This window comes from Labeo rohita, chromosome 18, assembly GCF_022985175.1.
Source record: "Labeo rohita strain BAU-BD-2019 chromosome 18, IGBB_LRoh.1.0, whole genome shotgun sequence".
Classification (NCBI taxonomy): domain Eukaryota; kingdom Metazoa; phylum Chordata; class Actinopteri; order Cypriniformes; family Cyprinidae; genus Labeo; species Labeo rohita.
This window is the reverse complement of record NC_066886.1, coordinates 13,590,819-13,618,300: the sequence shown is the minus strand read 5'-3', so window position 1 is coordinate 13,618,300 and position 27,482 is coordinate 13,590,819. Positions and strand designations below refer to the sequence as shown.

The 27,482-nt window shown below is 35.4% G+C and overlaps 1 protein-coding gene across 2 annotated transcripts in view; it reads right to left on the bottom strand.

The window, feature by feature from the left end:
• necab2 (N-terminal EF-hand calcium binding protein 2) overlaps nucleotides 1-27,482 on the bottom strand; it is a 111,907-nt gene that overhangs the window by 44,695 nt on the left and 39,730 nt on the right. For both annotated transcript variants that reach the window (XM_051135610.1, XM_051135609.1), the window contains exons 3-5: nucleotides 17,383-17,491; nucleotides 12,968-12,993; nucleotides 12,079-12,176 (exon numbers count right to left, since the gene is read on the bottom strand). In XM_051135610.1, coding sequence (XP_050991567.1) covers nucleotides 12,079-12,176; nucleotides 12,968-12,993; nucleotides 17,383-17,491 — 233 coding nt within the window. The remainder of the gene's footprint in view (nucleotides 1-12,078; nucleotides 12,177-12,967; nucleotides 12,994-17,382; nucleotides 17,492-27,482) is intronic.

Below are 27,482 nucleotides of genomic sequence, written 5' to 3'. Positions count from 1 at the left end.
TCTGCTTACTGTTTAAATCAGCTGTGTACCTAAATGAAAATTCTTGGATGGAGCGAAAAGCAAAATTGTGGCTACACTAGCCAGTCAAAAGTTCTATCTACCAGTCAAAAGTTTTTAAACAGTAACATTTTTAATGATTTTTTTAAAGAAGTCTCTTCTGCTCACCAAGCCTGCATTTAACAAAAACAATCAAATTATAATTGAAATATTTTTACTATTTAAAATAACTGTTTTCTATTTGAACATATTTTAAAATGTAATTTATTCCTGTGATCAAAGCTAAATTTTCAGCATCATTAGTGTCACAGGATCTCACAGGATCACAGGATTCTAATATGCTGATTTGCTGTTCACATTTTCTTTAATTATCATTACTATTATTTTTATTATGTTAATTAAATATTAACAATATTTAAAACGGTTAAACCATTTTTTTTTTATAATTCTTTGATGAATAGAAAGACCCAAAGATCACCATTAATCTGAAATAAAAAACTTTAGTAACCGTATACCATTTCTTGGAGTCAGTATATTTTTTTTTTATTTATAGAAATTATTACGTTTATTTAGCAAGGATGCTATAAACTGATCAAAAGTGACAATTAAGACATTTAAAATGTTACAAAAGATTTCTATTTTAGATAAATGCTGTTCTTCTGAACTTTCTATTTATCAAAGAAATTTGAAAAAAATTCTACTCAGCTGTTTTCAATATAATAATAATAATAAAAATAATAATAATAATAATAATAAATGTTTTTGAGCAGCAAATCAGAATATTAAAATTATTTCTGAAGGATCATGTGACTGGAGTAATGATACAAAAAAATCAGCTTTAAAATCAAAATTTTCACTGTTTTTGCTCTGCTTTGGATCAAATAAATGCAGGCTTAGTGAGCAGAAAAGACTTTTTATATTGTTTTCTTCTATTATATTCTGTTTATATTGAATACAATAGAAAATTTCATATTACAATTTCACAAAGAAATATTCAGAATTTTGTCCAAGCAATAATACAAAGACATCCCTAATAATAAGCATTTAATAAATTAACCTACATTTTATAGACCATTAAACCAGAACAGATCATTTCTGATAACGACAATTCTTCTTTAAATTGTAATTTATTAAATACTTGGAATCCTGCCATTCCAATTCAAATTTCGAAAAAAACTTCCCGTGGAATGTGGACAATTCAGCTAAGGCTCTACAACATTAAAGTCTGTATTTTGCTGGATTTTCTGTATTGGTGATTCAATAAACCAAGCGCTTTGTACCCTGCCGTGATACTTTAGTAAAACAATGATTAGAATATGAAAAGGTTCCTGTCAACCGATCTACAACAATTTAATTCAACAGTGACATTCTGATTCACTGGTGTATCCCACCGCTCTGCTCTCATTGTCTTCCTATTATGTCCATGTTGTAGCTGCAAAAATTGTCATTCATCCAGATGCAGATGAAACCATAGGATGTAAATTTAAAACGACTGCCGACAAATGGATTTTAAAGTCACTCTCATGTTACGCAACATCACCATACTTCAAGCAACGCCAAGCCAGAAAAGAAAGGAGTATTTGAAAAGCAATTCCATAACATACGGCAGCGTGGGACATTGAGCCAGGCTCATTAGCACACAGCCTGCTCAAGGATAACATTATGGCAACACGCAGAATCTGAATTCCAGACTCACCGCCTCATAAATATTCATTCACACTGTGGAGAAATAGATTTGAGGAAAGAATGAACCTGGTTATTGTTTGTGCAAGTATTTTTTTATCCTGTCCCCAACGTTGGGTATTTAAATCCTCTAACAGACCAGTGAACAGCCTATACTGTATATGACAAATGTACAGAACAAGTGTATGAGACTGAAACCCTGCACACTAATTGAATCATCAGCATCAACATTCCAATGAGCCCTGAATTAAATTACCTCCAGGCATAGTGGTAATGCACCATAGTAGGTTCCAGAAATCTGAGTAAACGTCTCTGTATACTGCAGATTTATGTTCCTGAAAGCATTTCTAGTTCAAGGTCTATGATGATCTACCTCTGACAAAAAATATAGACCACCTTTTAAATAAAGGGAACGTTCACACAAAAATGAAAATTCTGTCATTAATTACTCACACTCATGTCATTTCAAACACTTAAGACCTTCGTTCATCTTCAGAGCACAAATTAAGATATTTTTGATGAAATCCGAGAGCTTTCTGACCCTGCATAGACAGCAATGCAACTGAAACGTTCAAGGCCCTGAAAGGTAGTAAAGGACAACGTTAAAATAGTAATGTTATGAAGCTACGAGAATACTTTGTGTGCAACCAATAAAAAATAACATTATTCAACAATTTCTTCTTTTTGGGAGTACCTTGACGTGTGCAGCATTTCAAAGCAATCAGAAGAAACATTTTAATAAAATACTCAATCATTTTATTACTTACATGACAAAACATTTCTAAGAAAACCCGAAGTCGCAATATGCCGAGCTCTTTAAGCACGCCATATGATGTTCACCAAAATAACCCGCAAATGCCATAAGTGGTTACCAGGGAAACTAGGTAACCGGGGTGACATTGTGCAACCAGAAGCAAATGAGCGCAAGTGAGAGTGACTGAACACAGGAGGTGTGCAATATATGTTTACAATATAACAATGGCCAAACCCCCTCACCTCAGGTCAGCATGAAATGAAAGGGGAGAGAAGTTCCGTAGCATCTGTGGCTAGGAAAACATTAGTTTCAGGAAATGTCCTTCACCTCTATTTGGGACCTTAGATGTTCACAGCAGGGGTCTGGAAGGAACTGTACGCACTGACCAAGCTTTAAAAAGAAAATAAGGCACGGAGATTAACTTCTCTTTTCATCACAAATACACATGAACAAAGCCGTTTTGGTATATTACGATATAAAGTGACAAAACAACTTGCATGAAGCACCTGTACTCACAGATTATAGGTATGAAAACAATGTATTTAAAGTTTTAGTTCACTTCCAGAATAAAAATGTCTTGATAATTTACTCACCCCGTGTCATCCAAGATGTTCATGTCTTTCTTTCTTCAGTCGAATAGAAATTAGGGTTTCTGAGGAAAACATTCCAGGATTTTTTTCTATATAATAGACTTCAATGGGTTGAAGGTCCAAATTGTAGTTTCAGTGCAGCTTCAAAGGGCTCTACATGATCGCAGACGAGGAATAAGGGTCTTATCTAGCGAAACGGTCAGTCATTTTCTAAAAAAAAAAAAAAAAGTATGTACTTTTTAACCACAAATGCTCATCTTGCACTAGCTATGTGATGCGTGTCTACGCATTACGTAATTATGTTGGAAAGGTCATGTGCGGTTAATTCTTCATCTGTGTACTTTGGTTCAAAAAGGTACCCTGAACTACCCTAATAAACTCCATCTCATTTTCTCCTCCAACTTCAGAATTGCCCGACATCGTTGTTTTACCCTTTTTTGTAAAGGGCGTTTGACTTTGCATGTTCCCTTTGTAAACACTGGGTCGGTACTTCTGACTAGAGCTGTCACTAACAATTATTTTGGTAATCGAGTAATCTGTCGATTATTCTGACAATTAATCGAGAAATCGGATGATTATAATGAATTTTTTTGTAGTAATAAAAATAGACCTAAGTAAACAAATGGCCTTTAAAATAACTTAAAATACATATATAAAGGCAATTAAGCAATAGTAATTAATTTAAATAAACTATCAAAAGCAAGTAATCATATGATTTTACTAAACAAAACTGTTAAAATACATATTGTACTGTAAACAATAGAGCTAATGTGCATTATGTATTATAACAAATGCCTGCAGAGGGCGCCAACAGCCTGACGATTGTTTTTACACTTCACTGCCTGATCTAATCCGTGTTTAATATTGACTAATCAACATTTAATTCAAACGTCCACACATGTAAATGATAACAGTTGGTATTGCAGCATTTACAGTGAACTGAGACGCACGTAAGTAACCTAGATGCATATATAAATAATAAATAAAGTGCATATATTTATTGAATTGAATCGTAGCGTTTGTGAATTCTTTTATGTTTCATTATGATCTTTAAATAGGTTTAATATGTGGAATGTGCCACTTCCGGCATTTTGCCGATTACTCCACACAGGCAAAATGCAATCAAGGAATTTTAATTTGAATACTCAAATAGAATTAAAGAATGGTTGCAGCCCTACTTCTGACTACGTCAAGCAGACGTGATTATGTAATAAATGAGGTCGAGCATATGCAAGACTAGCATTTGTGGTTAAAAAGTACATTATTGTTTTTTTTTTTTTTAGAAAATGACCATATCGTTTCGCTATATAAGACCCTTATTCCTCAGCTGGGATCATGTTGAGCCCTTTCAACCTGCACTAAAACTGCAATTTGGACCTTCAACGCGTTGGCACCCATTGTCTATTATATGGAGAAAAATGCTAGAATGTTTTCCTTAAAAACCTTATTTTCTTTTCAAATGAAGAAAGAAAGACATATGGCTAAATGAATAATGAACCCCGCTGATGCACTCTATAGCCTACATCTGTCTAGTCCCTTCAACATACAGTGTCACAGTAATTGCAGAGGTTTACAGTAAATCAGAGCTGAAAACCTAACACTGCCCACCACAATTCTCAATCTAATCCTGTCAAAATAGTAAAATCAACTGGAAAGCTGGTATAAAACAGTCTCTAGTCTCTCTCTACCTGCCAAAATCCCTTCCTGTAAGCATAATTACTGTTTGCCATGTGACAGGCTCATTAATATCAACTCTGGCATCAAACAAAGGCTTCAGAGTGCACTGCACAGCCAACCTGTTCAAAACGCGACAGCTCCCAGCTTGGCATCCTAATGAATTTCTGCATTTACATTTTAAACAACAGAAACTCCTACAGTAGCTGCTTTTTGACAAGTGTGCTCACTTTAGTGCATGAAAAAACCCACATATGGCACGTCACTTAAAGCGCGCTGAAATAAGCTGAAAAACATGCAGCTGAAACAGAACGATTTGAGAAGACATGATAAGAAATTTCATCAGTGTCATCTTCTATCATTGTTAACACTGCTAAACACAAATGACAGGGAGTGAATTGAAGAGTAAGCATTCTCCATTTGAAGACTTAACAAGAAGCAGTGTGTGAATGTCTGGGCAAAGTCCGAGCGCTTGAACTAAGCAGCAGCTAATGAGAGGAGCTCATTAAAGCTGTGTGTGCAGGACAGGCAAAGGAAAGATGAAATGTGTTTAATGAATTCTTGCTTTTCTTTTCTTTCAGTGGCATCCTACTTTAGCCACCTCCAGATGCTAAATGGCCAATTAAAAATATGTTCTTGAAGTATTAAGCTTCAGCACACTATGGCAGGGGTGATGAGGCTCTTGTGCGCTTTTTGAAAAACAATTGCCTTTATTTATTTGCATGATAGGATTTTGTTGGGTGGGATTTCAGGTTTACTTCCTGCAGTTTTTGACTTCAGTACATGTCCTCTCAAAGTACGTAAAACAGAATTTCTGGCATTCTAATTGCCATCATTCTTTATATTTATAACAATAAATCTTTCATGTTTTGTGAGAGACAGAAAGCGCACACCAGGAGACTTCATAATATAGTCCATCTGCCACTCTATATGTGCGATCAGTGATCTGTAGCATTGCCGAACACACATCTTTTGTATGTTCTCTGGAAATACACTGACAATAATGCTATGTTTTAGACTTGTTCTGTTCACGAGGACAAGCGGCAAGCCGGTAACGTCAAGATGATGTGCGAACGACAAAGCAGTTGCTCGTACAGAAAACACGAGTCCGCTGACAGTGGGTGCGGGTGTTTTCGTCTCAGTCGGTGACTCTGATCTACTTCCTTTGCTCTCTTGCTCTGACAGGTTGAGACAGAAGGAGAGAGCTGTCCTCTTTCTGACATCAGCGCTCTTCTATTGAGCTCATTTGTTCAGTGGGATGTCAGCAATTGCGGTTGAGAGACGTAATGAGAAGCACGGTAGAGAGAAGAAACAGAGAGAAGGAATCTTTCTTTCTTCAAGCATTCCCAAAAGACAAACTGCAAAAAAAAAAAAAAAAAAAAAAAACGTGCACTGAATAGGGCACAGTTACAGAGTATGCGAGTGTTGTAGAAGAGCAGGGAAAAAAATAAACCAATACAGAGGACAGACTAATAATGTTTTTTTTTTATAAAAGTAATAAATTAAAGTTATTTATGTTACTTTAAAAAACTATTATAACTAAATAGTGTTTCAAATAATATATATTTTTTTATTTTATTTTAAAAAAACTATTATTTATATAGAGTTGGTTTTAGATATTTTATTTTTGTGTGAAAATATGTGAATAAAAGTATAATAAACTGAAAAATATTATATAATTATAATTGTTATTAATAATTTCTAATAAAATTTATATTTGTATGTTTTTGATATATATATATATATATATATATATATATATATATATATATATAATTTTTGTATGAAAATGTGTGAATAAAACTATAATTTTAAACCAGTTCTGCATATCAGCTATTACATACTTGCATAAACATAAAAATAACCTGTATCAGTATTCTTTGCCATAAAAAGACAGTATCAGTTGATCACTGTGAGTATGGTGCAAAACATAAAAATTAGTTTAAAATAATAATAATAATAATAATAATAATAATACATATTATATAATTATATATTATTATTATTAATTTCAATACGTTATATATTATATATTATTATATTATATATGTTATTTTTTTTACATATATTATATAGATTTATATAGATTTTTTTTTGTTTTTTTTTTTAGAAAATCTAAAAAAAAAGTTAAAATTCACTTCCAGAGCAAAAATTTACAGATTATTTACTTACCCCCTTGTCACCCAAGATGTTCATGTCTTTCTTTCTTTAGTCATAAAAAAAAAAAAAAGATGTTTTTTGAGGCAAACATTTTAGGATTTTTCTCCATATAGTGGACGTCTATGGTGCCCATGAGATTGAACTTCCAAAATACAGTTTAAATGCGGCTTCAAAGGGCTCTAAACGATCCCAGCCGAAAAAGAAGTGTCTTATCTAGCAAAATGATTGGTTACTTTCTAAATAAATTACAGTTTATGTACTCTTATACTTCAAGACAGTTAGGGTAGGTCGAAAAACTCCCATCTCATTTTCTCCTCCAACTTCAAAATCATCCTACATCGCTGCAGAAATACCGACCCAGTGTTTACAAAGTGAGCACACAAGGAGGGTCAAACACCCTTTACAAAAAAGGTAAAACAGGAATGTAGGACAATTTTGAAGTTTGAGGCGAAAATGAGATGGGAGTTTTTTGACATACCCTAACTGTCATGAACCCGAGTTCACGCAGATTTTAGAATAAAAACTATATAAATTGTCATTTTTTTAGAAAATAACCGATCGTTCCACTAGATAAGACATGTCTTCCTCAGCTGGGATTGTTTAGAGCATTTTGAAGCTGCATTTAAACTGCATTTTGGAAGTTCAAACTCACAGGCACCATAGAAGTCCACTATATGGAGAACATTCCTGAAATTACTTCCTCAAAAAACAATTTCTTCACAACTGAAGAAAGAAAGACATGAACATCTTGGATGACAAGGGGGTGAGTACATTATCTGTAATTTTTTGTTCTGGAAGTGAACTTCTCCTTTAAATAATTCTGCATATCGGTTTTCACATACATTAACAATAAAATAACCTGTATCAGTGTTGATAAAAAGACAAAATGAACGAGTAAACAGAGAGCGGGAAATGCGAAATAGAGCCCAGCAATTACAGACTGCTTTGAGTGGGGAGGGGATATTGCTGTCTATAATCTATAAAAGATATTAGCCCAATGGCTACACCTCAGATCAATCCACCATGGCATAGTTAAAGCATCTGATCCTATTAGAGACCATAAAAAGAATTATCTAGTCTATACACAGCACTTTAAAAATCAAAAATGCTTTAGGCATCTGGGAAATGAGTTCATTTCATTTCCACCATTGATACAATAGAAATGTGTCCCTCCATACACATCACACACCACTAAAAATGCACATAAGCTACAGTGCAAATTGATGCCCGGTGTGCAAGAACATGAATATTTCATGGGCTGTATGAAAATACCACATTTACATTAATAATTAGCAGCAGCCTTTAACCTTCTCCAGAGAACAGAGGACTAGATTTTGAGTAATGAAGAGGCGTGAGGGGACACTAACACTTATCAATATCAATGCCTGTGACAAACATCGCTTTGATTTTAGGCTATTTGATTATCCGCCCTCACACTGACATCAATCTCATGGCTCTGCTACTCAGCTGGTGGAAGGGTTTGAATCTCCAGAGACGTGGCAGTAATGGATAAGACAGTGAATAAACAAAAGCTGTAGCTTATGTTACTCAGTGTAATGTCAAAGGTCCATGTCTAGTAATGGGGAAAAGAGATTACAGAATGCTGTTGTCACTCCAGTCCACTCACATACTGTGGTCCAGTATGGGCTTTACTTGACACATCAAGTATAATGCTTGAATGTAAATTACTCAATACAAATTCTTGTTTACTAATCTGTGTGTGATATTACTTAATTGTTAGTAGCCATCATTAACATGCTGATCTCTTAGGAGATGACAGTGTTTCTAATATATTTTAAAACAATGCCATCTTCATTTCAGAAGAAGCAGTCTGTGGTTTTGCTGCTACCCTGTATATTAGATGACAGTTGCTGTTACACCAACACTTTGCAGAGCATCTGGTATATATCACATTACCATGATTGTGTAGATGACAGTGTCTGTCTCTCTTTCCATCTCATGCACTCAATACACACATACACAAACACATATCTACACACCCAGTCGAATGAGAAAACATTTACTGGCCTTATGAAGAGCTGCTTTGTTGTTGTTGTTTGTTTGTTTTTACTCTCACCTAATGAAATTACATTTATTAGTTTGTAAGATACAACCCGTGCTTCTTGCTATGTTTTTTTTATCGAACAAAAAGGCAACAGCCTTGCATAATAAACATTCTGTCTCTCTCATTTTACATTCTATACAACAGGGGTTTTCAAACCTATCAAATATGATGCATTCATTTATGGAAAAACAAAACATTAAAGGGATAGCTCACCTGAAAATGAAAGTCATTAATTAGTCACCCTCGTGTCGTTCCAAACCCGTAAGGCCTTTGTTCATCTTCAAAACGGTCAAATCAGTCAAATTTTGACTGAATTTGAAATATCACGTGGTGTGACCAAATATCATGTGGTGTGACCACTGCAGAGTGTTTTCCATTATGGATATATGTCCCAGATTGGACGTTTTTGAGATTTTATATTCAATTGATGGTTTATATACATAAAATACTTTATTTTAGTATTATTTGGAACAGATTTTTTGACTTGGGTCATTTCAGATGGGTTATGTTTAATCTTTGTACAATATGAGAAAAAATGCAAAATAATTTAAAGCATATAATTTTAGTTTGGTAATTATGCTTTTATTAGTCATTTATTATTATAAATTATTATATATTTATTAATAACTATTTTATTTACTTTACCAGATTTCACTGCCAAGCAAAGTAGAATAAATTCTCGCCATAGGCAGCATGTTCATTCTGACCCTGCAGTCAAGCACAATCTCCACATTTCATTTTCTACTGCAAGAAAGGTATTTATGCTGTGATCTCAGAACCTACTCTAAATTGACCCTTCGCAAAGACCCACCCCCCTTAGTTACTGTTGCTATGTCTGACAAACCATGGCACTTTTATGCCACACATCATGTTCTAATGCAGTGAAAAATACATCATGAAGCAAAGAGGACACTTTTCAACGCACCGACTTACAAAACAGAGCTGATTACTTTGGGTATGACACAAAGTATATGTGTTCAAATTTTGTCATTTAAAAAAATAAATAAATAAAAAATTCAAACAACAAATGTTTGAACAAATAATGTTTTGTGGCTTATTAAAGTGTTTCGACAGATTGCTGTAGTGCCTCAGTTCAAGCAGCACATGAACCGATCATCTTTTCATCTTTACTAGTTATAGCACGAAATAAACATGAATGAACATCAGAAGGTATCTTGTTCACCCATGAAAAGGTGTCAATACACACAATTTTTCAAGTTCAAGTCCACCGACTTTCATCTACTCTCCTGTCTGGTTTGTTTGTCGGACAAAACTGTGTATTTGGCGTTATGATTGGTCAGACAGCCTGTTAATCAAACTCCCAGTAAAGGGTCAATTTAAGCAGCCAAGATTGGGCAAAGTTCAGAAATAACTGGGGCTAAATAAATGCCTGCAGTTAATGCCATATGCGGCACTTTACACACATCTCTTTAAATAGATTTTTAATGCCTTTGCGTCATTTGGAGCGACCACTCATCATGTGGTGCGACCAATAGGAATAACTGTATTAAAATAAAAATAAAATTTGTAATTTCTGTGGTTGAAATATGACTGCTACATCATGCTTAAGTGAATGTAATTTTTTTTTATCAGTTTGATGCAATTTACAGGAAAAATAAGTCCACTAATTACATTTAAGAAGGTGAAATTCTAAAACCAAAATATGAGATCATTATTTACAAAAGCTCAAAATAAATTCAAATACTTTGTTTCTTAACAATTTAATTACTGAGAACATCTAAAAAAATGTTAAGGAAATGAATTAATTTCAATATAAATCATGGTCGCACCACATGACATTTTTTTAAGGCTATGGCCAGTTCATTGAGATGAAAAAACACTAAAATCACTTAATTTTAAATGTTAATATGAATTTATGTGTACACAACATTGTTCATGTTTGAACAGTTACAACAGATATTATTTTTTGTATTTTAAAATTGGCCTGTCGAAAATACTTATCATCAATGACCCTTATACATATGGACCTCTAGGCATCCTTTGCCGCCCCATGAGGGTCTCTGAACCTCAGTTTGGAAACCCTTTACAGTACAACATGCACATACGCAGCCTAACAACTCATTTGAATGGTAAATTATGCTCAGGTAGGATTCTAATGTCTGAAGATGCAAAAACACAAGCAGAACATTGCTGTGTTTGTAAAGTAATTCAGTAACTCAGGTGTGGCAGAAAAAATTACACAGAGAGGAGAATTCAAAGACAAAATTATGCGCTCATACTTACAATTGCTACGAAAGCAACTGTTGAGAACAGAAATGCAAATGTAGGGGTGGTGAAGAATCACAGAGTGTAATAATTTTCTTTCTGAAATCAATGTAGGTTTGTTTGCAATCAGCCAGCCACATTAAAACACGAGTGTTTATCTATAAGAAGGTCTTGGATCCCAGAAGCCGTCGTTGTGAAACTGACAGACAAAACAAACACTAATAACTGTACCCCAAATGGGCTATAAATTTTTAAAGGATAAGCTCAGTACGTATTGGGCCAGATATTTTACAACTATCGCTCAGCCAGGTATTTAAGAACTCTAACCTGCAGTATTAACAAGGACCTTAGTAACATCAATTACATTCTCCAGCATGCCGGAGGGGAAGGAGGAGGGAGGAATACACTCAAAGACTGATACAAGAAGAGCTGGAGGAACATGAACAGAGAGCGATTGGGTTTTTACGTCTTCTATAAATCAGATTACACACTCGGTTAGAAACGGAAAGAAAGAGAGAGGCACATATTTGTGATGGCCACAGCTCAGTAATCTGCAGTTCTGTCTAACTGAGCACCAGCTTGCTAATGAGAAGAAAACCACAAACAGAATATGCAAGCCAAGCTTTGAAATGAGAGGTTATATTTAGATGAGTAGGAGAGACTGCAATAACATGCTCTTGCACTCACGCACTCAGAGTCTTCTCTCAATATCTCTTCCTCATCTGATCTGAGAAAGGATTTATTGTAGTATGCTTATAGGAGATGGTTTTCTGTTTCAGACTCCCAAAGATATGTACAATTCAAGGTATGATTTAGAAGCAGTCACCAAGCTTAACCAAAAATGTTTTAATAAAACCGATTCATGTCTATGAAAATGTAAGTGTGTGGTATTGGACACTGTTTTGACAAAAATGCAGAAGGCCACTAACCTTTTTGGTGAAGTCCATGGCTTTGAGAATGGCCAGGTTGAGTGTCTCTAGGGAGGCCAGAACACCTTCATATTCCCCCATGTGGTTGGCAAAGTAGTCTGATGAACAGAGAAATGAGGCAGAACAGAATTATGCACTTTCTCACAAACAATATGGAGGAATGAAAACACCTGAAACATTAAAGGAATAGTCCACTTCCAGAGCAAAAATTTACAGATAATGTACTCAACCCCTTGTCATCCAAGATGACCATGTCTTTCTTTCTTCAGTCGTAAAGAAATTATGTTTTCTGAAGAAAACATTTCAGGATTTCTCTCCATATAATGGATATCTATGGTGCCTTCGACTTCCAAATTTCTGAAATGTAGTTTAAATGCAGCTTCAAAGGGCTCTAAACAAGTACTCTTTATGACAATTACGGTATGTCGAAAAACTCCCATCTCTTTTTCTCCTCCAACTTTAAAATCATCTTACATCGCTGCAGATGTTCCAACCAAGTGTTTACAAAGGTTAGAGCCCTTTGAAGATGCATTTAAACTGAATTTTGTTAGTTCAAACTCAGGGGCACCATATATATCCATTATATGGAGAGAAATCTTGAAATGTTTTCCTCAAAAAACATAATTTCTTTACGACTGAAGAAAGAAAGACATGAGCATCTTGGATGACAATGGGGTGAGTACATTATCTGTACATTTTGTTCTGGAACTACTCCTTTAAAGTAGTTCAGGTTGAATGACTAGATCATAGACCTATAAGTCCATATATTGTAAAACAAATAGATATATTCTACACAAATACTCTACACAAATCTGTTCACATAAAAATATTTGCTTACAAACAAATTCAGTTTTTTGGCACTCTAACACACAGGCATACTGATACTCACCGCATAGTTCCTTGGTGTCAACATTACTAACACATCGCAGGAAAAGGGAAGCGTACAGAAAAACAGAATAGAAGAAGCAGGAGAAGAAAGAGATAAGAAACAGGGGAAAAACTCAGCACAAATCAAACATTACATCTATGTCTTACAAGAATGGAAACACAGAATCTCTCTAAACTATTGACTTATCTGGTTCCTAAAAATAACACAACACAAAACTTAAAAAATATATGATTTTTGAAACCTGTACCTCAGCGGACCTCAAAGTTACATGCTTTTATCAAAATGAATTAATCATTTGACACTAATCTGGTACTAATGAATGGAGAGATGCATATATTGTTTTTTAGAGAGGTTTTTGAAGTTGCTCCCTGGACCACAAAACCAGTCATAGGGGTCAATTTTTTCTGAATCATCTGAAAGCTGAATAAATAAGCTATTGATGTATGGTTTGTTAGGATAGGACAATATTTGGCCAAGATACAACTATTTGAAAATCTGGAATCTTAGAGTGCAGATAAACAAATAAATAAATAAATTGAGAAAATGGTCTTTAAAGTAGTCCAAATGAAATTCTTAGCAATGTATATCACTAATTAACAATTTTTGATATATTTATGGTAGGGAAATTTACAAAATATCTTCATGGAACATGATCTTTACTTAATATCCTAATGATTTTTGGCATAAAAGAAAAATAATTTTGACCCATACAATGTATTTTTGGCTATTGTTACAAATACACCCATGCTGCTTAAGACTGGTTTTGTGGTCCAGGGTTACATTTTAGTCTGTTGATTATTATTTTAGTTTTTTAAAGAGGACATTAGATGCAAAATTTACTTTCAGATGGTGTTTGCATATAAATGCGTCTTAGCAGTGTGTGGACACAACCACCCTACAATGATAAGAAGCTATTCACTCCTTTTTTTAATCTCCACAAAAACGAAATCTCAATTATCAAGCTGTTTTGATTTTCTGAGCCGTATGATGTCATACTGCTCAGGCCCCGCCCATGACTGCTGACGGACTGCTCTGTATTAGCATATTCCCGCCCTCAGCCAGTTGTACGCCGTCCGCCTTTTCCTCAGCACTCAAGCAGTTGTTGCAACAACAAAGTTTCATAAGCAGTGCAGGTGCTTAATCTATAAACTTTTCTTTTCCATTCCTACAAAAATGACTATTGTGACATACTGTATAACGTTACAAAAAGTACTCATACTGGCCACTACTGCCTGCCTGTTACCCTTTCCGGGCTTCATCCTATCCTATCTTTTTTAGCTCTTGGACTTTTCATCCCTCACTTCTTTATACTTTCCTTCACTTGTTAAAATGGAGTGCCATCGGCAAAGGGAAGCACAAAAAAGATATAAAGTATGACATTTACAGGTGTAGGGTGGGCACTGAGAGCGAACACGGCTAACAATCCTCTCTCCTTTCACTGGTACTGAGCTCTTGATGCCTGGCCTGTCAAATAAAGAGTACGTCGACCACAGCGGAGGACAGAAGAGATGGGAAGGCCGCTGTGTATGAGACTATGTGAATGTCGTGAGTCTCTCTCTCTGTTAGTGGCCTATCCCATTCAAATAGTACTTATATAGTATTGTCCCAGATAAGCTAGTAAACAAATTCATCATTGTTATTATTTTCCATCCAACATTAAAACAAAATTAAGCCTATTTACTTTCTTGATGTGTGTTCATGGTTTCACCGTGATTGATTCATCTGTGCATGTTATTAAAAAGAAAAAAGTCTTTGTAATTCTTATTTAAAAAATAATAGCTACTTTTTCACCTCAAATGACTTTCCTGATGTCAGTTAAAGGGATAGTTCCAAAACCATAAGACCTTCGTTTATCTTCGGAACACAAATTAAGATATTTTTGATGAAATTCTAGACCCTACATAGACAGCAATGCAACTGACACATTCAAGGCCCAAAAAGGTAGTAAGGACATTGTTAAAATAGTCCATGTGACATCAGTGGTTCAACCGCAATTTTATAAAGCTATACAGCATCAGCAAGCTCTCAGATTTCATCGAAAATATCTTAATTTGTGTTTTGAAGATGAGCAAAGCTCTTACAAATTTGGAACAACATGAGGGTGAGTATTTTTTTTTTGATGGAATTTGATTCTCAATGAATAAAATCAATCTGCCCTTAATTTTTTTCTTGTTGAATGTCATGCAACACTTAAAAATTTGTCAAACAATAGAAGGAAAATTATTTACAAACAAAAATTAACAGTGGTTTAATATACAGTTATGAAGAGCATGACTTCGACCAATAAGATTTCACAGTGGGCGTGGCTAAAATAATAAAATGTCCTGTCACTCATCCTGATCTCAACTGGTAAGAACAATGAAAATCAGATTTCCATTATAGTCGCACCTGCTAAGAATGCTGTAAGAATTCAGATAAATGGAGGACAAAAGATAAGGGATGTTTCATTTCAAATCCACAACATAAGTGTAAATGAGAAACAAGCACAAAAAGGTGACATGCATAACGCTCTCAATTTTCTTCCTCCATTCGATCTTCACCAGCTCAGTCTCTCTCAGCACCCCACACCCCAGTGTCTTTTCCAGCCCTCCCCCCATCTCATCATCTAGCCCTCTTGTCTCCATCCTTTTCTCTGCACCAGTCCTTATGGGCTCTGGTGGTTCATTATTTAGAGAGAAGGCTGTGTTGGACCTGCAGAGCAGCGACCGCATCCTAGCAGCTGCAGACTTCTCCTCCTTTTTTACATAATTCATTCTGAAATGTGATTAAAGACAACACACACACACTCTAGAGCAGCTCTGCCTCCAGAGACCCGCTCACACACACCTATACACACAAACACTGAGAAATAGGGTGTATGAGACACAGAGAACAGAAAGAAAGCGAGATCTGGCAGATGAGACAGATGTAGTCATGATGACACTTTCCAAACACAAAACTTTAAGAGAGACTGAGAGAGAAAGCATGTGACTTATGTGACTAGAGAAGCATATTTATAAGCTTTTCAAAAGGGTCTAATCTCATTACTGTTCACCTCATCTTTTTATCATCCCTCATCAGTCGCTGTCTTTTGGTTTTCCCCTTTCCTTGCTGTCCCATTATCCTTCATTATATCCATCAAAATGAAATCTGCCCCATTTTTCTGCCTGATTCTTGAGAAACCATTAACTATAATCAGGGGTTAAATTTGGAACCAAGATCTGAAGATCCTGGTTACATGGTTATATCTTCAAAAAGGATGCTACAGATACTTTTACGTCCCAGGGAGCGATTTTTATGACTCTGAAAATATTGTTGTTAAACATAATTATAAAAATATACTAAATACTGTAATATGCAGAAGTAATTATTTTCTATTGTGTGGAAAAAATATTATGTTATATGTAATATTAATTATACAATATAATAAATATAGTATTTAATATAAAAATATACTATATTTACTTAAAACAAACATTATGTTGATTATTATTTGTGACCCTGGACAACAAAACCAGTCATAAGTAGCACGGGTATATTTGTAGCAATAGACAACAATACGTTGTATGGGTCAAAATTAGCGATTTTTCTTTTATGCCAAATATCATTAGGATATTAAATAAAGATCATGTTCCATGAAGACGTGTAAATTTTCCACCGTAAATATATCAAAACTTAATTTTTGATTAGTAATATGCATTGCTATGAGCTTCAAAGGCTATTTTCTCAATATTCAGATTTTTTTGCACCCTCACATTCCAGATTTTCAAATAGTTGTATCTTGGCCAAATACTGTCCTATCCTAACAATCAATGGAAAGCTTATTTAAAATAAGCAATAAAAACCTCAATTTCACAAAAGTGACCCTTATGACTGGTTTTGTGGTTCAGGGTCACATTTGTTATTATATTTTAATATATTATTATATTTTGTGTAATTTCCAGACTAGCTGTAATTTTGTAAAAATATTGCTTGACTACTTTAATAAAAAACTAGCTATGAAATTCGCCTTAGCCAGACAAAAAAAAGACAAAAGCAGACTAATTAAATAAACTAGAGAGAGTGTGAGAAGTTAGAATTTATTTTCTGAAAGTCCACAGGGCTAAAACTGATGAAACAATTACAGTGGTTTCCAAAGGTGAAGCTTGCGCTTTAGGCAAAATCACCTCATCCATGTTTCGCCACTGATTCTCATATAGAGAAATGGATAACACTTTATAACAAGAACTATTACGAAAATAAAGCTTTAATGATGTTGCTGGAACATTTAACAACTTGTCCAGGGAGTAAAAGCACAAAATGAAATGAATTATAAAAGTCTCAATCCATTTTAAATTCCCTGACAATTTAAGGTCATATTGTTTATTTTTATTGCCCTGTTGTCTTGTATTGCGCTCACTGGATGTGTATTCAGCGTTGTGTGTCTGTAGAATCACCTGGTGTTATCAGAGTCAATGGTGTGAAACAGCTTTTCCAGCTCCTCTTCATTCAGAGTCCCATCAGAGAAGAAAGCCTGGAACTCATCAAGGGAGAGCTTTCCATCATCTGCAGGGGGAAACAGAGATTTTAGTTGCACGCCTCATTCATTTTTAACACCCCAGACAGTACTGCGTATCGGCACCATGGGTATTTCTGTAACTACATCTTAACAGGCAGAACAGAGTGCCGTCAGTCACAGCATCACAAATACAATCATTACAATCTGTCTACAATTAAAATACATCTATATATTCACTATTAACTGCATGTCGACAAAGCAAACTGACTGATATGCATAGAAAATGTTTTCACACAAAATCGATAGATTTAGGTGCGTAAGCACATTAATTTCTTCTTAACCCTCGTTCTAATGTTGATGAATCTGGATTATTCCTAATGATGGAACAAGAGCCCACGGTTAGCAATTAACATAATAAATGCCCAAACCATCTCCATATACAGTATAGGAGTTCTGCACAATCTCTTTTTGTACAGCCTTTTGTCAAACTTACAGTATACTTATTCTCTCTACAGATGCATATCAAAATCTTTGAATAATCCTAGTGTGTCATTCTTAATGCAGAATTGACACAAATATTTTTTTTTGTTACTGTGAAGTAGGGCTGAATGATAAAATGATAATTATAGTGATATATTTTTTGTCGATAAAACAATAACAAGAGTTCGATAAATATTCAATATAATGTTTATGCGCCAAAAGCAGAACAAAACAGCGCTACTTATTTGAATCGCGCCACACAGACCATTTATCCTTGTGGCTCAAAGTTTAAACGGCAGCACAATGCAAGTTTCCTAGAGCAGATGTGTTTACCCATTGATGAGTCTTGGTTATGCGAGCACTAAACAGTGCTGTGAGATCCAGTGTGAAGCACTTGAAATGAAGAACACAAATTAATCTGTGATTTAAACTAGTTTAAAGTCTGATGAAACAGCGCTGACAAACAGGAGAAACACTGTGTGTAACGATCCAGCCAGAAGGCTTTTCAATCTACAAATCGCTATCATTTACCATGGATTTACTGTGGTAACACTATCTGCACTATGGTATTGTGGGACGTTCATAACAAATTGTATTATATTATTAATGTAGACATATACAGTTGAAGTCAAAAGTTTACATACTCGTTGCAGAATCTGCAAAATGTTAATTATTTCACCAAAATAAGATGGATCATACAAAATGCATGTTAGTACTGACCTGAATAATATATTTAACATAAAATATGTTTACAAATATAATAGTTACATTTATAAAAATGACTCAAATGTTCAAAAGTTTACATACACTTGATTCTTAATACTGTGTTGTTACCTGAATGATCCACAGCTGTTTTTTTTTTTTGTTCAGTGATAGTTGTTAATGAGTCCCTTGTTTGTCCTGACCAGTTAAACTGCATGCTGTTCTTCAGAAAAGTCTTTCAGGTCCCACAAATTCTTTGGTTTTTCAGCATTTTTGTGCATTTGAACCCTTTCCAACAATGACTGTATGATTTTGAGATCCATTCTTTCACACTGAGGACAACTGAGGGACTCATACGCAACTATTACAGAAGGTTCAAATGTTCACTGATGCTTCAGAAGGAAAAACAATGCATTGAGAGCCGGGGTGTAAACTTTTGAACGGAATGAGGATGTGTACATTTTTCTAATTTTGCCTAAATTTCTTTTTTTTTTTTTCATTTAGTACTGCCCTTCAGAAGCTACAGAATATACTTACATGTTAAATTTACCCTGATCTTCAAATTCCAAAAGTTTTCACCCCTGGCTCCTAATGCATTGTGTTTCCTTCTGAAGCATCAGTGAGTGTTTGAACCTTCTGTAATAGTTGCATATGAGTCCCTCATGATGGATTCTGTAGAATATTTTATAGAAACCATGATATATTTTTTTCAGCATTGTTTGATCAATAGAACATTCAAAAGAACAGCATTTATTTAAAATACAAATCTTTCGTAGCTTTATACATTTCTTTACACTCACTATTGATCAATTTACTGTGTGTCCCTGCTAAATGAAACCTTACTGACTTTTAGGCATCACCAATGACGACAGATATGGGGCTGCTAGGAGAATATACAGTATTGGCTTCCTCTATGGGGAATGGTCAAGAAAAGGTTGGTGAGAAAAGGGGGCTGTTACAAATAGGAGTCTCAGATGGAGTCACTGCTGGGAGAAATGAAATATTCATCAGCCTGCATTCGTCCTTGAAGTTAAGACTTGCGCTTATTGGACAAACTAAAGCCGAAATACAATATGAAAGTAAGTGCAGCCAATCAGTGGTTCCAAAGCAACTATTGGATTGTAGTTTCTAAATCCAAAAGCTTTTACTGGAAATGAGAACCACTTATGGCTTGTCAATGCAGTTTTACACCTCCAACACACGGCCATGTATTTATACATGACCTTTATCCATTCTGCTCTTTATATAAAACACCCTACCATATCTTTACCTTTGTGCTTTTCTTTCTGTACCTCCATAATGTTCTCATCCTTGCTCTGTCACAGTTAGAGTGAAGGTGGAAGGGAGGCAAAATCAAAAAGAGATCTTTTTCTGAACCATAGCTCTTATAAGGAGCGCGTTTCTGTCTTTCCCCTTCTCTATGCAAGGTTGAGGAGCACGGGGAACCTAGCCCTTAATTAGGCAGTGACCCACTTTTCTTCTCTGTTCCTCTGGAAGGAGCGCTTGCTCAGGAAACAGACATTTACTTGCCCAATATCTACGTTCAGCCTTGTGGTCTAGTGACAGCTGATGCGCAACAGTAACATTACCTCTGTAATATATCTTAATGAGTCAATAAACCTATCTGCACTGGGTTAGGTTGACAAATTAATCTTATACAACCAGCATTTTATGTCGATGATCACTGTTTGCATGATGCGGGTTGGAAAGAGCGATTTTTATCTTCTTGCAGAGCTATTTAAGAGAGCGAACAGTCCTGCTGCGCAATTACCTCGAAATTGCTGTACTCACCTAAACTGCAGGTGGGCTACTGTAATGCTGCTTGATGGACAGAAATGGTTTATCTTCCAGATAATGTGAATGGCCTTTCAGTGGGATTTAAAAGTGCGAAGTCTCATTTGACACAGGAAGAGTGTCATGACAACGGCAGCTTTTCATTTACTCAGAACTAAAGCCTTAAAACCCAAGCTTATTTGAAACTTTAACAGTACTCTTTTTAAAGTTTTTTGCATTGCAAGACTGGAAATGAATATATACATTACTTTTCAAAAGTCTGGGATTAGTAAAAGTTTTTAATGTTTTTGAAAGAAGTCCCTTATGCTCACCAACACTGCATTTATTTAATAAAAGAGTAATATTGAGAAAAAAAATATTCTATTGTATTCTATTCTAATACAATTTTAAATATTAACTGTTATATATTGTTATATATTTTAAAATGTAATTTATTCCTGTGATTTAAAGAAGTCTCTTATGCTCACCACCATGCATTTATTTAATAAAAGAGTAATACTGAAAAAATTATATTTTATTCTATTATAATACAATTTAAAACATAACTTTTAGATATTTTACATATTTTAGAATGCCATTTATTCCTGTGATTGAAAGAAGTCTCTCATGCACACCAACGCTGCATTTATTTAATAAAAAATTCCATTCTATTCTAATATGCTATATAACTGTTATAAATTTTTAAATATTGTAAAATGTAATTTATTCTCATGAATGAAAGTCTCTTATGCTCACCAATGCTGGATTTATTTAATAAAATATTTAGAAGAATTATATTCTATTCTGTTCTATTCCATTCTAATACAATTTAATATAACTGTCTGTCATATACATTTTTTATATTTTAAAATGTATTTTATTCCTGTGATTAAAAGTCTCTTATGCTCACCAAAGCTGCATTTATTTAATAAAAAAAGAGTAATATTGTGAAAAATTCTATTCTATTCAATTCTATTGTGTTCTATTCTAATACAATTTAAAATATAACTGTTATATATTTTAAAATGTAATTTATTCCAGTGTAATTTGATCTCCAATGCTGCATTTATTTAATAAAAAAGAGTAATATTGTGAAAAATTATTTTCTATTCTAATTTAATTTAAAATGTAACTGTTATATATTTTTTATATTTTAAAATGTAATTTCTTCCTGTGATTAAAAGAAGACACTTATGCTCACCAATGCTCCATTTATTTAATAAAAAAAAAGAGTAATATTGTGAAAAATTCTACTCTATTCTAATACAGTTTTAAATATAACTTTTGAAACTTTTGATTACTTTTAATCAATTTAATGCATGTCTGTTAAATAAAGTTTTAGCAAAAAAAACATTACAATCTTTATGGTAACAGTATGTTAACAACTGTATGTTAATGTTAATGTTAATGTTAATATTTCTACCTATTGTGGAAACCATGATACATTTTTTCAGTATTCTTTGATGATCAGAAAGTTCCCTATAACAGCATTTAAATTTGAACTGCTTTGTAACAATCTAAAAGTCTTCTTGGAACTAATGAATCATAGTGTGTGTCTGTATACTTTTTATATATATAATAAATCAACACAGACTAGTCAGTTGATGGATGACTATTGACCACTGTCACACATTCCTTTTCCAAAATATTGGGCAAGGCAAACTTGCCTCTAGCTGTCTCTGACTACAGTGTCGAGGAATATAATGACCCTTTATAATGTTCTCTCTATTCATCTTTTCTCTGTCACCATTATGTTCTCCAGAGATGCAGACTTTGGCACATAAACCACTCCAGTTGCAGTCAGAATGTAGACAGGAAAAAAATACTTAATATAATGGCGCATGACGGACAGAAAAGCTGCATCTTTCTAGATAATGTAAACTCTCTTTCAGTAAAGTGCAAAGTTTCATTTGGTGGTGAGAAAAACAAACAGGCAACTCAAATGTTGCTCTGTCTTGGGAGCAGGGCCAGCAACTGATCACACGGGTTTGGGAAGGTGGAAATGGACCAAGAGGTGAAGTTTAGTTAATGTGTGTAGGAAGGCAAGAGTCTGCAGGGACTGGACACTGTCACAGACCTCACTGCTTCCTATGAAAGAGAGGCAATTAGCACTTTTCACAACCAATGGCCCCAGCACATCTTAGCACCTTCTTACAAACACGTCCCTTCCCATCTCTTCTTTCGCAACTCGCACCGCATTTCGGGGAGAACTGGGGTACATGTTGCCATGGTAACCAAAAGAACAGGAGCAGACCTTTGGGATCGGAGATGTCTTAATCGTACACACGCCTGCTCTCATTTTTTCTCTTTCAGTGTGTTTGTCTCTTTCCCTTGCTTGTCCTTTCTTATTTTCCACACCAGCGACATGCGGTTGACTTCTACAATCATATTAAAGTTGACCTATTATGCCCCTTTTTACAGTATGTAATAAATCTCAGGTTCCCCAGAATGTGTGAAATTTCAGCTCAAAATACCCCACAGCTCATTTATTATATCATTTTTAAAAAAAACCTTTTTTGAGTGGAACTCACTATTTTTGTGCATGTCACTTTAAATGCAAATGAGCTGCTGCTCCTTACCCTCTTTTCCAGAATAAGGCTGTGCCTTTGCAGCTCATACCTTAGATCAGTGTTGCCAAGTTTGTGGTTTTCCTGTGGAATTGGGCTACTTTAACACTGTAGCTGCGGATTGTTCTTGATGTTCGCGGGTTGAAGTGACCCCAATAATGTCATATTTAGCCCCTGAAATACGTATTCACCAGTGGAACTCTGATTTTAATTGGGGGACCCCCTCGAAATGCAATTAGGCTAATTTTGAGTAGTAATTGGGTGGGTTTTTTTGTGAAAACCTGGCAACCCTGCCTCAGATACTCTGCCAAAAAACATCAGTTTGGTTTTGATTATCATGTCTATTGCGCTGAAATCACGACATGAACATCTTGGATGACATGGGGTGAATAGATTTTTAGGGGAATATTTATATTTTGGAATGAACTAATCCTTTAATAGTGAGAATTGGTCTTTAAAATAAACTGTTACCAATTAATCTTATAATTCACAAAATCTGAAAAAATATCCCTGATCCTCACTCATTTCAAATCACATTGTAGAAGAAAAGAATTTTTTCTTTCATTATCCAAAGCCTACTTTGTCATTGCGACTCTCTCCATGGTTATAAACAATCAGTGTTGCCAAGTCTGCAGTTTTTCCATGGAATCGGGCTACTTTGACACTGTTGCCACGAGTTGTTTTTCATGTCTGCGGGTTGAAGCGACCCCAGTAACGTCACATTTAGCCTCTAAAATGCGAATTTACAAGGGGAATCCTGACAAAAAAGTATTTTATCCCCCTGAATGCGAATTTTAATGGGGGACCCCCTTCGAAATGCAATTGGGTTAGTTTTGGGCTAGTTTTGAGTAGCAATTAGACGGGTTTTGTTGTGAAAACCTGGCAACCCTGCCTCAGATACTGTGCCAAAAAACATCAGTTTGGTTTTGATTATTACGTCTATCATGCTGAAATCAGTAAATTCTTTTTTATTCTGGAATGAACTAATCCTTTAATAGCGAGAACTGTTTTTTTAAATAAACTTATCATTTGATCTTATAATATAAATATCCCTGATCCTCACTCATTTCAAATCACATTGTAGAAGAAAAGTATTTATTCTTTCATTATCCAAAGCCTACTTTGTCACTGTGACTTTCCCCATGGTTATAAACAACCAGTGTTGCCAAGTCTGCAGTTTTCCCACAGAATTGGTCTACTTTAACACTGTTGCCGTGGGTTGTTTTTCAAGTCTTTGGGTTGAAGCGGCCCCAATTATGTAATATTTAGCCTCTGGAATGCTCATTTTTCCAGGGGAACCATGGAAACCAAGTATTTTACCCCCTGGAACACAATTTTTAACGGGGGACCTCCCTCAAAACTCGATTGGGCTACTTTTGGGCTAGTTTTGAGTAGCAATTAGACGGGTTTTATTGTGAAAACCTGGCAACCTTGTAAACAACCGGCTGTTTAAAAAAAATAATGTCCTAAGCATCAGAAGCATCACATATTTTGTGACCCTTTCCTCACAGAGTAATGATGCTGGAGATTTTTGGGATGCTGATGCAGAAGTCTAAGACCGTATAAACCTGCATTGCCCATCTATCCATGGCAAAAACAGTAATAAAACCAAAAGCTAAACTAATATGAACGTCGCACACTCCCTCTGGCCCATCCCAAAGACACCACTCTGAGAGTAATGATGGATGAACAGTAAAAGAGACTTTCACAGGCCTGTCAGCTTTTCTCGCTCAGTAACATCGATCAGCATGGAAAAAAAACTAGCCCTACCTGGCCGCCTGACCGTAAGCCTGTCTGTCAAAGCATCATTTAATCTATCTGCCTTCAGATTGCCTGTCTGTCTGGCCATCTGAGGTGGACACCGGTACCTTTGAAGTCTGCTGGGATTTGATTCAGCCATATGTCCGAACAGTGTGATGGCAGCATGAGAGGACCCATCAGCACATGCTAAACATTTACCCAACTCATCCTCCCACTTCCATATGTCGTCAGTTTTGCAAACAGCGTAACTGTGCACAGTGAGCCAAATTACAAATAGGTGTTACAGAGACTGTACGACATGCTCAAGCTCTCTGGCGGCATCGTACTGGTTTAGCTTTAAAACAAAGAAGAAAACACTCACTGAGCAAACTCAAATGAGCAGAATGTCAAATCTGGCATTACAATAACAATTTACTGTGCAAATAAAAGCTGCGTTATAACTGAAGGGGTCCCTGCAGTGCTCACTGCTCACTATTCCCAACGCTTGGGATATCCGCTGAAGTTAACTTCACTTGACAAAATGTGTTAATTTGGAACTGACTGCAACATCATCATACACAAATGAAACTTCATACATATTGAAGTTTGAGGTATGATGACGACATAATATATACTTTACCATAATATTAGACTTAATAGCAATTTAACAGCAACACCAGTGGGTAAAGTTACAGCAGGAGTCTCTTTCACCTCCCCTGAGCCCACTGAGTTTTAACAGACACCCTAAAGCATGCAGTGACTTTGGTGGGGGGTAATTGAGAATGAATGAGGGAAAGTCATGTGATGATATGATTGGAAATGATTGGTTATGTTCGGCAGTGATTGGTTCATGTGATAAATCCTGCCTCGTGTTCATGTGCATTCCGCATTCACAAATCAGTTTGAATGAACAATATAATGGTGTTAATGGGAAGACTAGTTAAAAAAAGTTAGTAAACAACTCACACACTTACAGTGCCCTGCAAAAGTATTCATACCCCATAATTTTTATTCACACTTTGTTATTTTGCTGCCTTATGTTAAACTGCTTTAAAGGGGTCATCAGATACCTTCAGATTCTTTAGGGTCTTAATGAAAAGTCTATAATATACTTTGGTTAAAAATTCTCAATGGTTGTGTAAAACATCACCTTTTTTACCTTGTCAAAATGAGCTTTGCAAAAATCATGTCATTCTAAGGGGTTGTTCCTTTAAATGCAAATGAGCTCTGCTCGCCCCGCCCCTCTCTTCTCTCTGTGGAGTGACGAGCCTGTTTATTTTAGCTGCATTTAGCCGCTAAACTTCCTAACTACCACATTATAAGGAAAGGCGATTGCAAAGATTCATAAAAAAAAACCTTTATATGCATTTCTGCTGTAAGTGAAGCTGGATCACGAATGATTCGTGCAAACATAGACGGATATATGTAGATCGGAAGCCGCATTCCCTTCACAAACAAATGTAATCCACTGCATCTTCAGCGGCTCAGATGTCGGGAGTAAATGACGACCACTATGTTCATTATTACATCCAGCATTACAACACCTCAATCGCTCAGTTCCTTCCAGCTGAACACTGGAATCTCACTTAAGATGACGGAATACCCTGTAAAGGCACTTACGCTCAAATGGAACATATAGACATTACACGATAACTCAAAACAATATTCCATCAATTCTTCAAATGACACACAAATTAAGGAGCAATGTTTAAACTCCTCATTACGAAGACATCTACAACGGCGCATGTAATAGCCCACCGCACTCTGTCTCTGTGAAGCAGATAAGGGACGGCTGCATGAGAACTGATCCAGAATCTGATTGAATAAGAGTGAATCCTAATCCCCGGCACCACTGACAGAATCAATTAATGCTTCATCTAACAAATCTGATTCAATCACAATTCATTCAAATGAGTCATTAACCTCAGCTGCCTGAGTGGGCATTTCACATGGAAATCCTATTAGTGTGACCCAGCCACCAGAAAAGTACATTAGCACAGAAAAGCCAGGGCTACAAATCTGCAAAATCTCGAAAGCAACGCTCTCAGACGTACTGTAGCTCTGCGCCAACCCAATGACCTTCTCAAGAGAAACAGCCGTGGAGAAAGTAATACAGTTTTTTGTTGAGAAATGAGTTTCGGTCCCTAGAGCTTTGTCCGCAGACCACAGTTTGCTCACTGTCTGATGCATATTTCACACAAAAGTGGCGAGCGATATCGGAAAATCGGCAGGACCAATCTGATTGACTGGCTTCTACGCAATTTCCAGTCTGCCTGGAAATTATGTCCCTTGGATGTTCTGGCATAAATTCCGATCACAGAGACTAACACATTTTCCCTAATAACTTCAGAACACAAATTAAGATATTTTTGATTAAATCTGAGAGCTTTCTGACCCTGCATTGACAGCAACACAACTACCATGTTCAAGAACCACAAAGGTAGTAAGGACATCGATAAAATAGTCCATTTGACATCAGTGTTTTAACCATAATTTTATAAAGCTGCGAAAATACAAATTAATGACTTTATTCAACAATTTCTTCTCTTCCTTATTAGTCAACGTGTTCACAAGAGTACCATGACGCATTCGAGTTGGCATTCGAGTTGGCATACTGTATGTTATTAATATGTATATATATATATATATATATCAGAGTTCGTGTTAACCGAAAATTCTCCGTCATTGACAGAATTTTTTTATCAGTGACAGAAAAATCTGAAGGTCATCCGTCATTTTGACAGATTACGCTGAGGGTAATCTATTGTAAAATTGT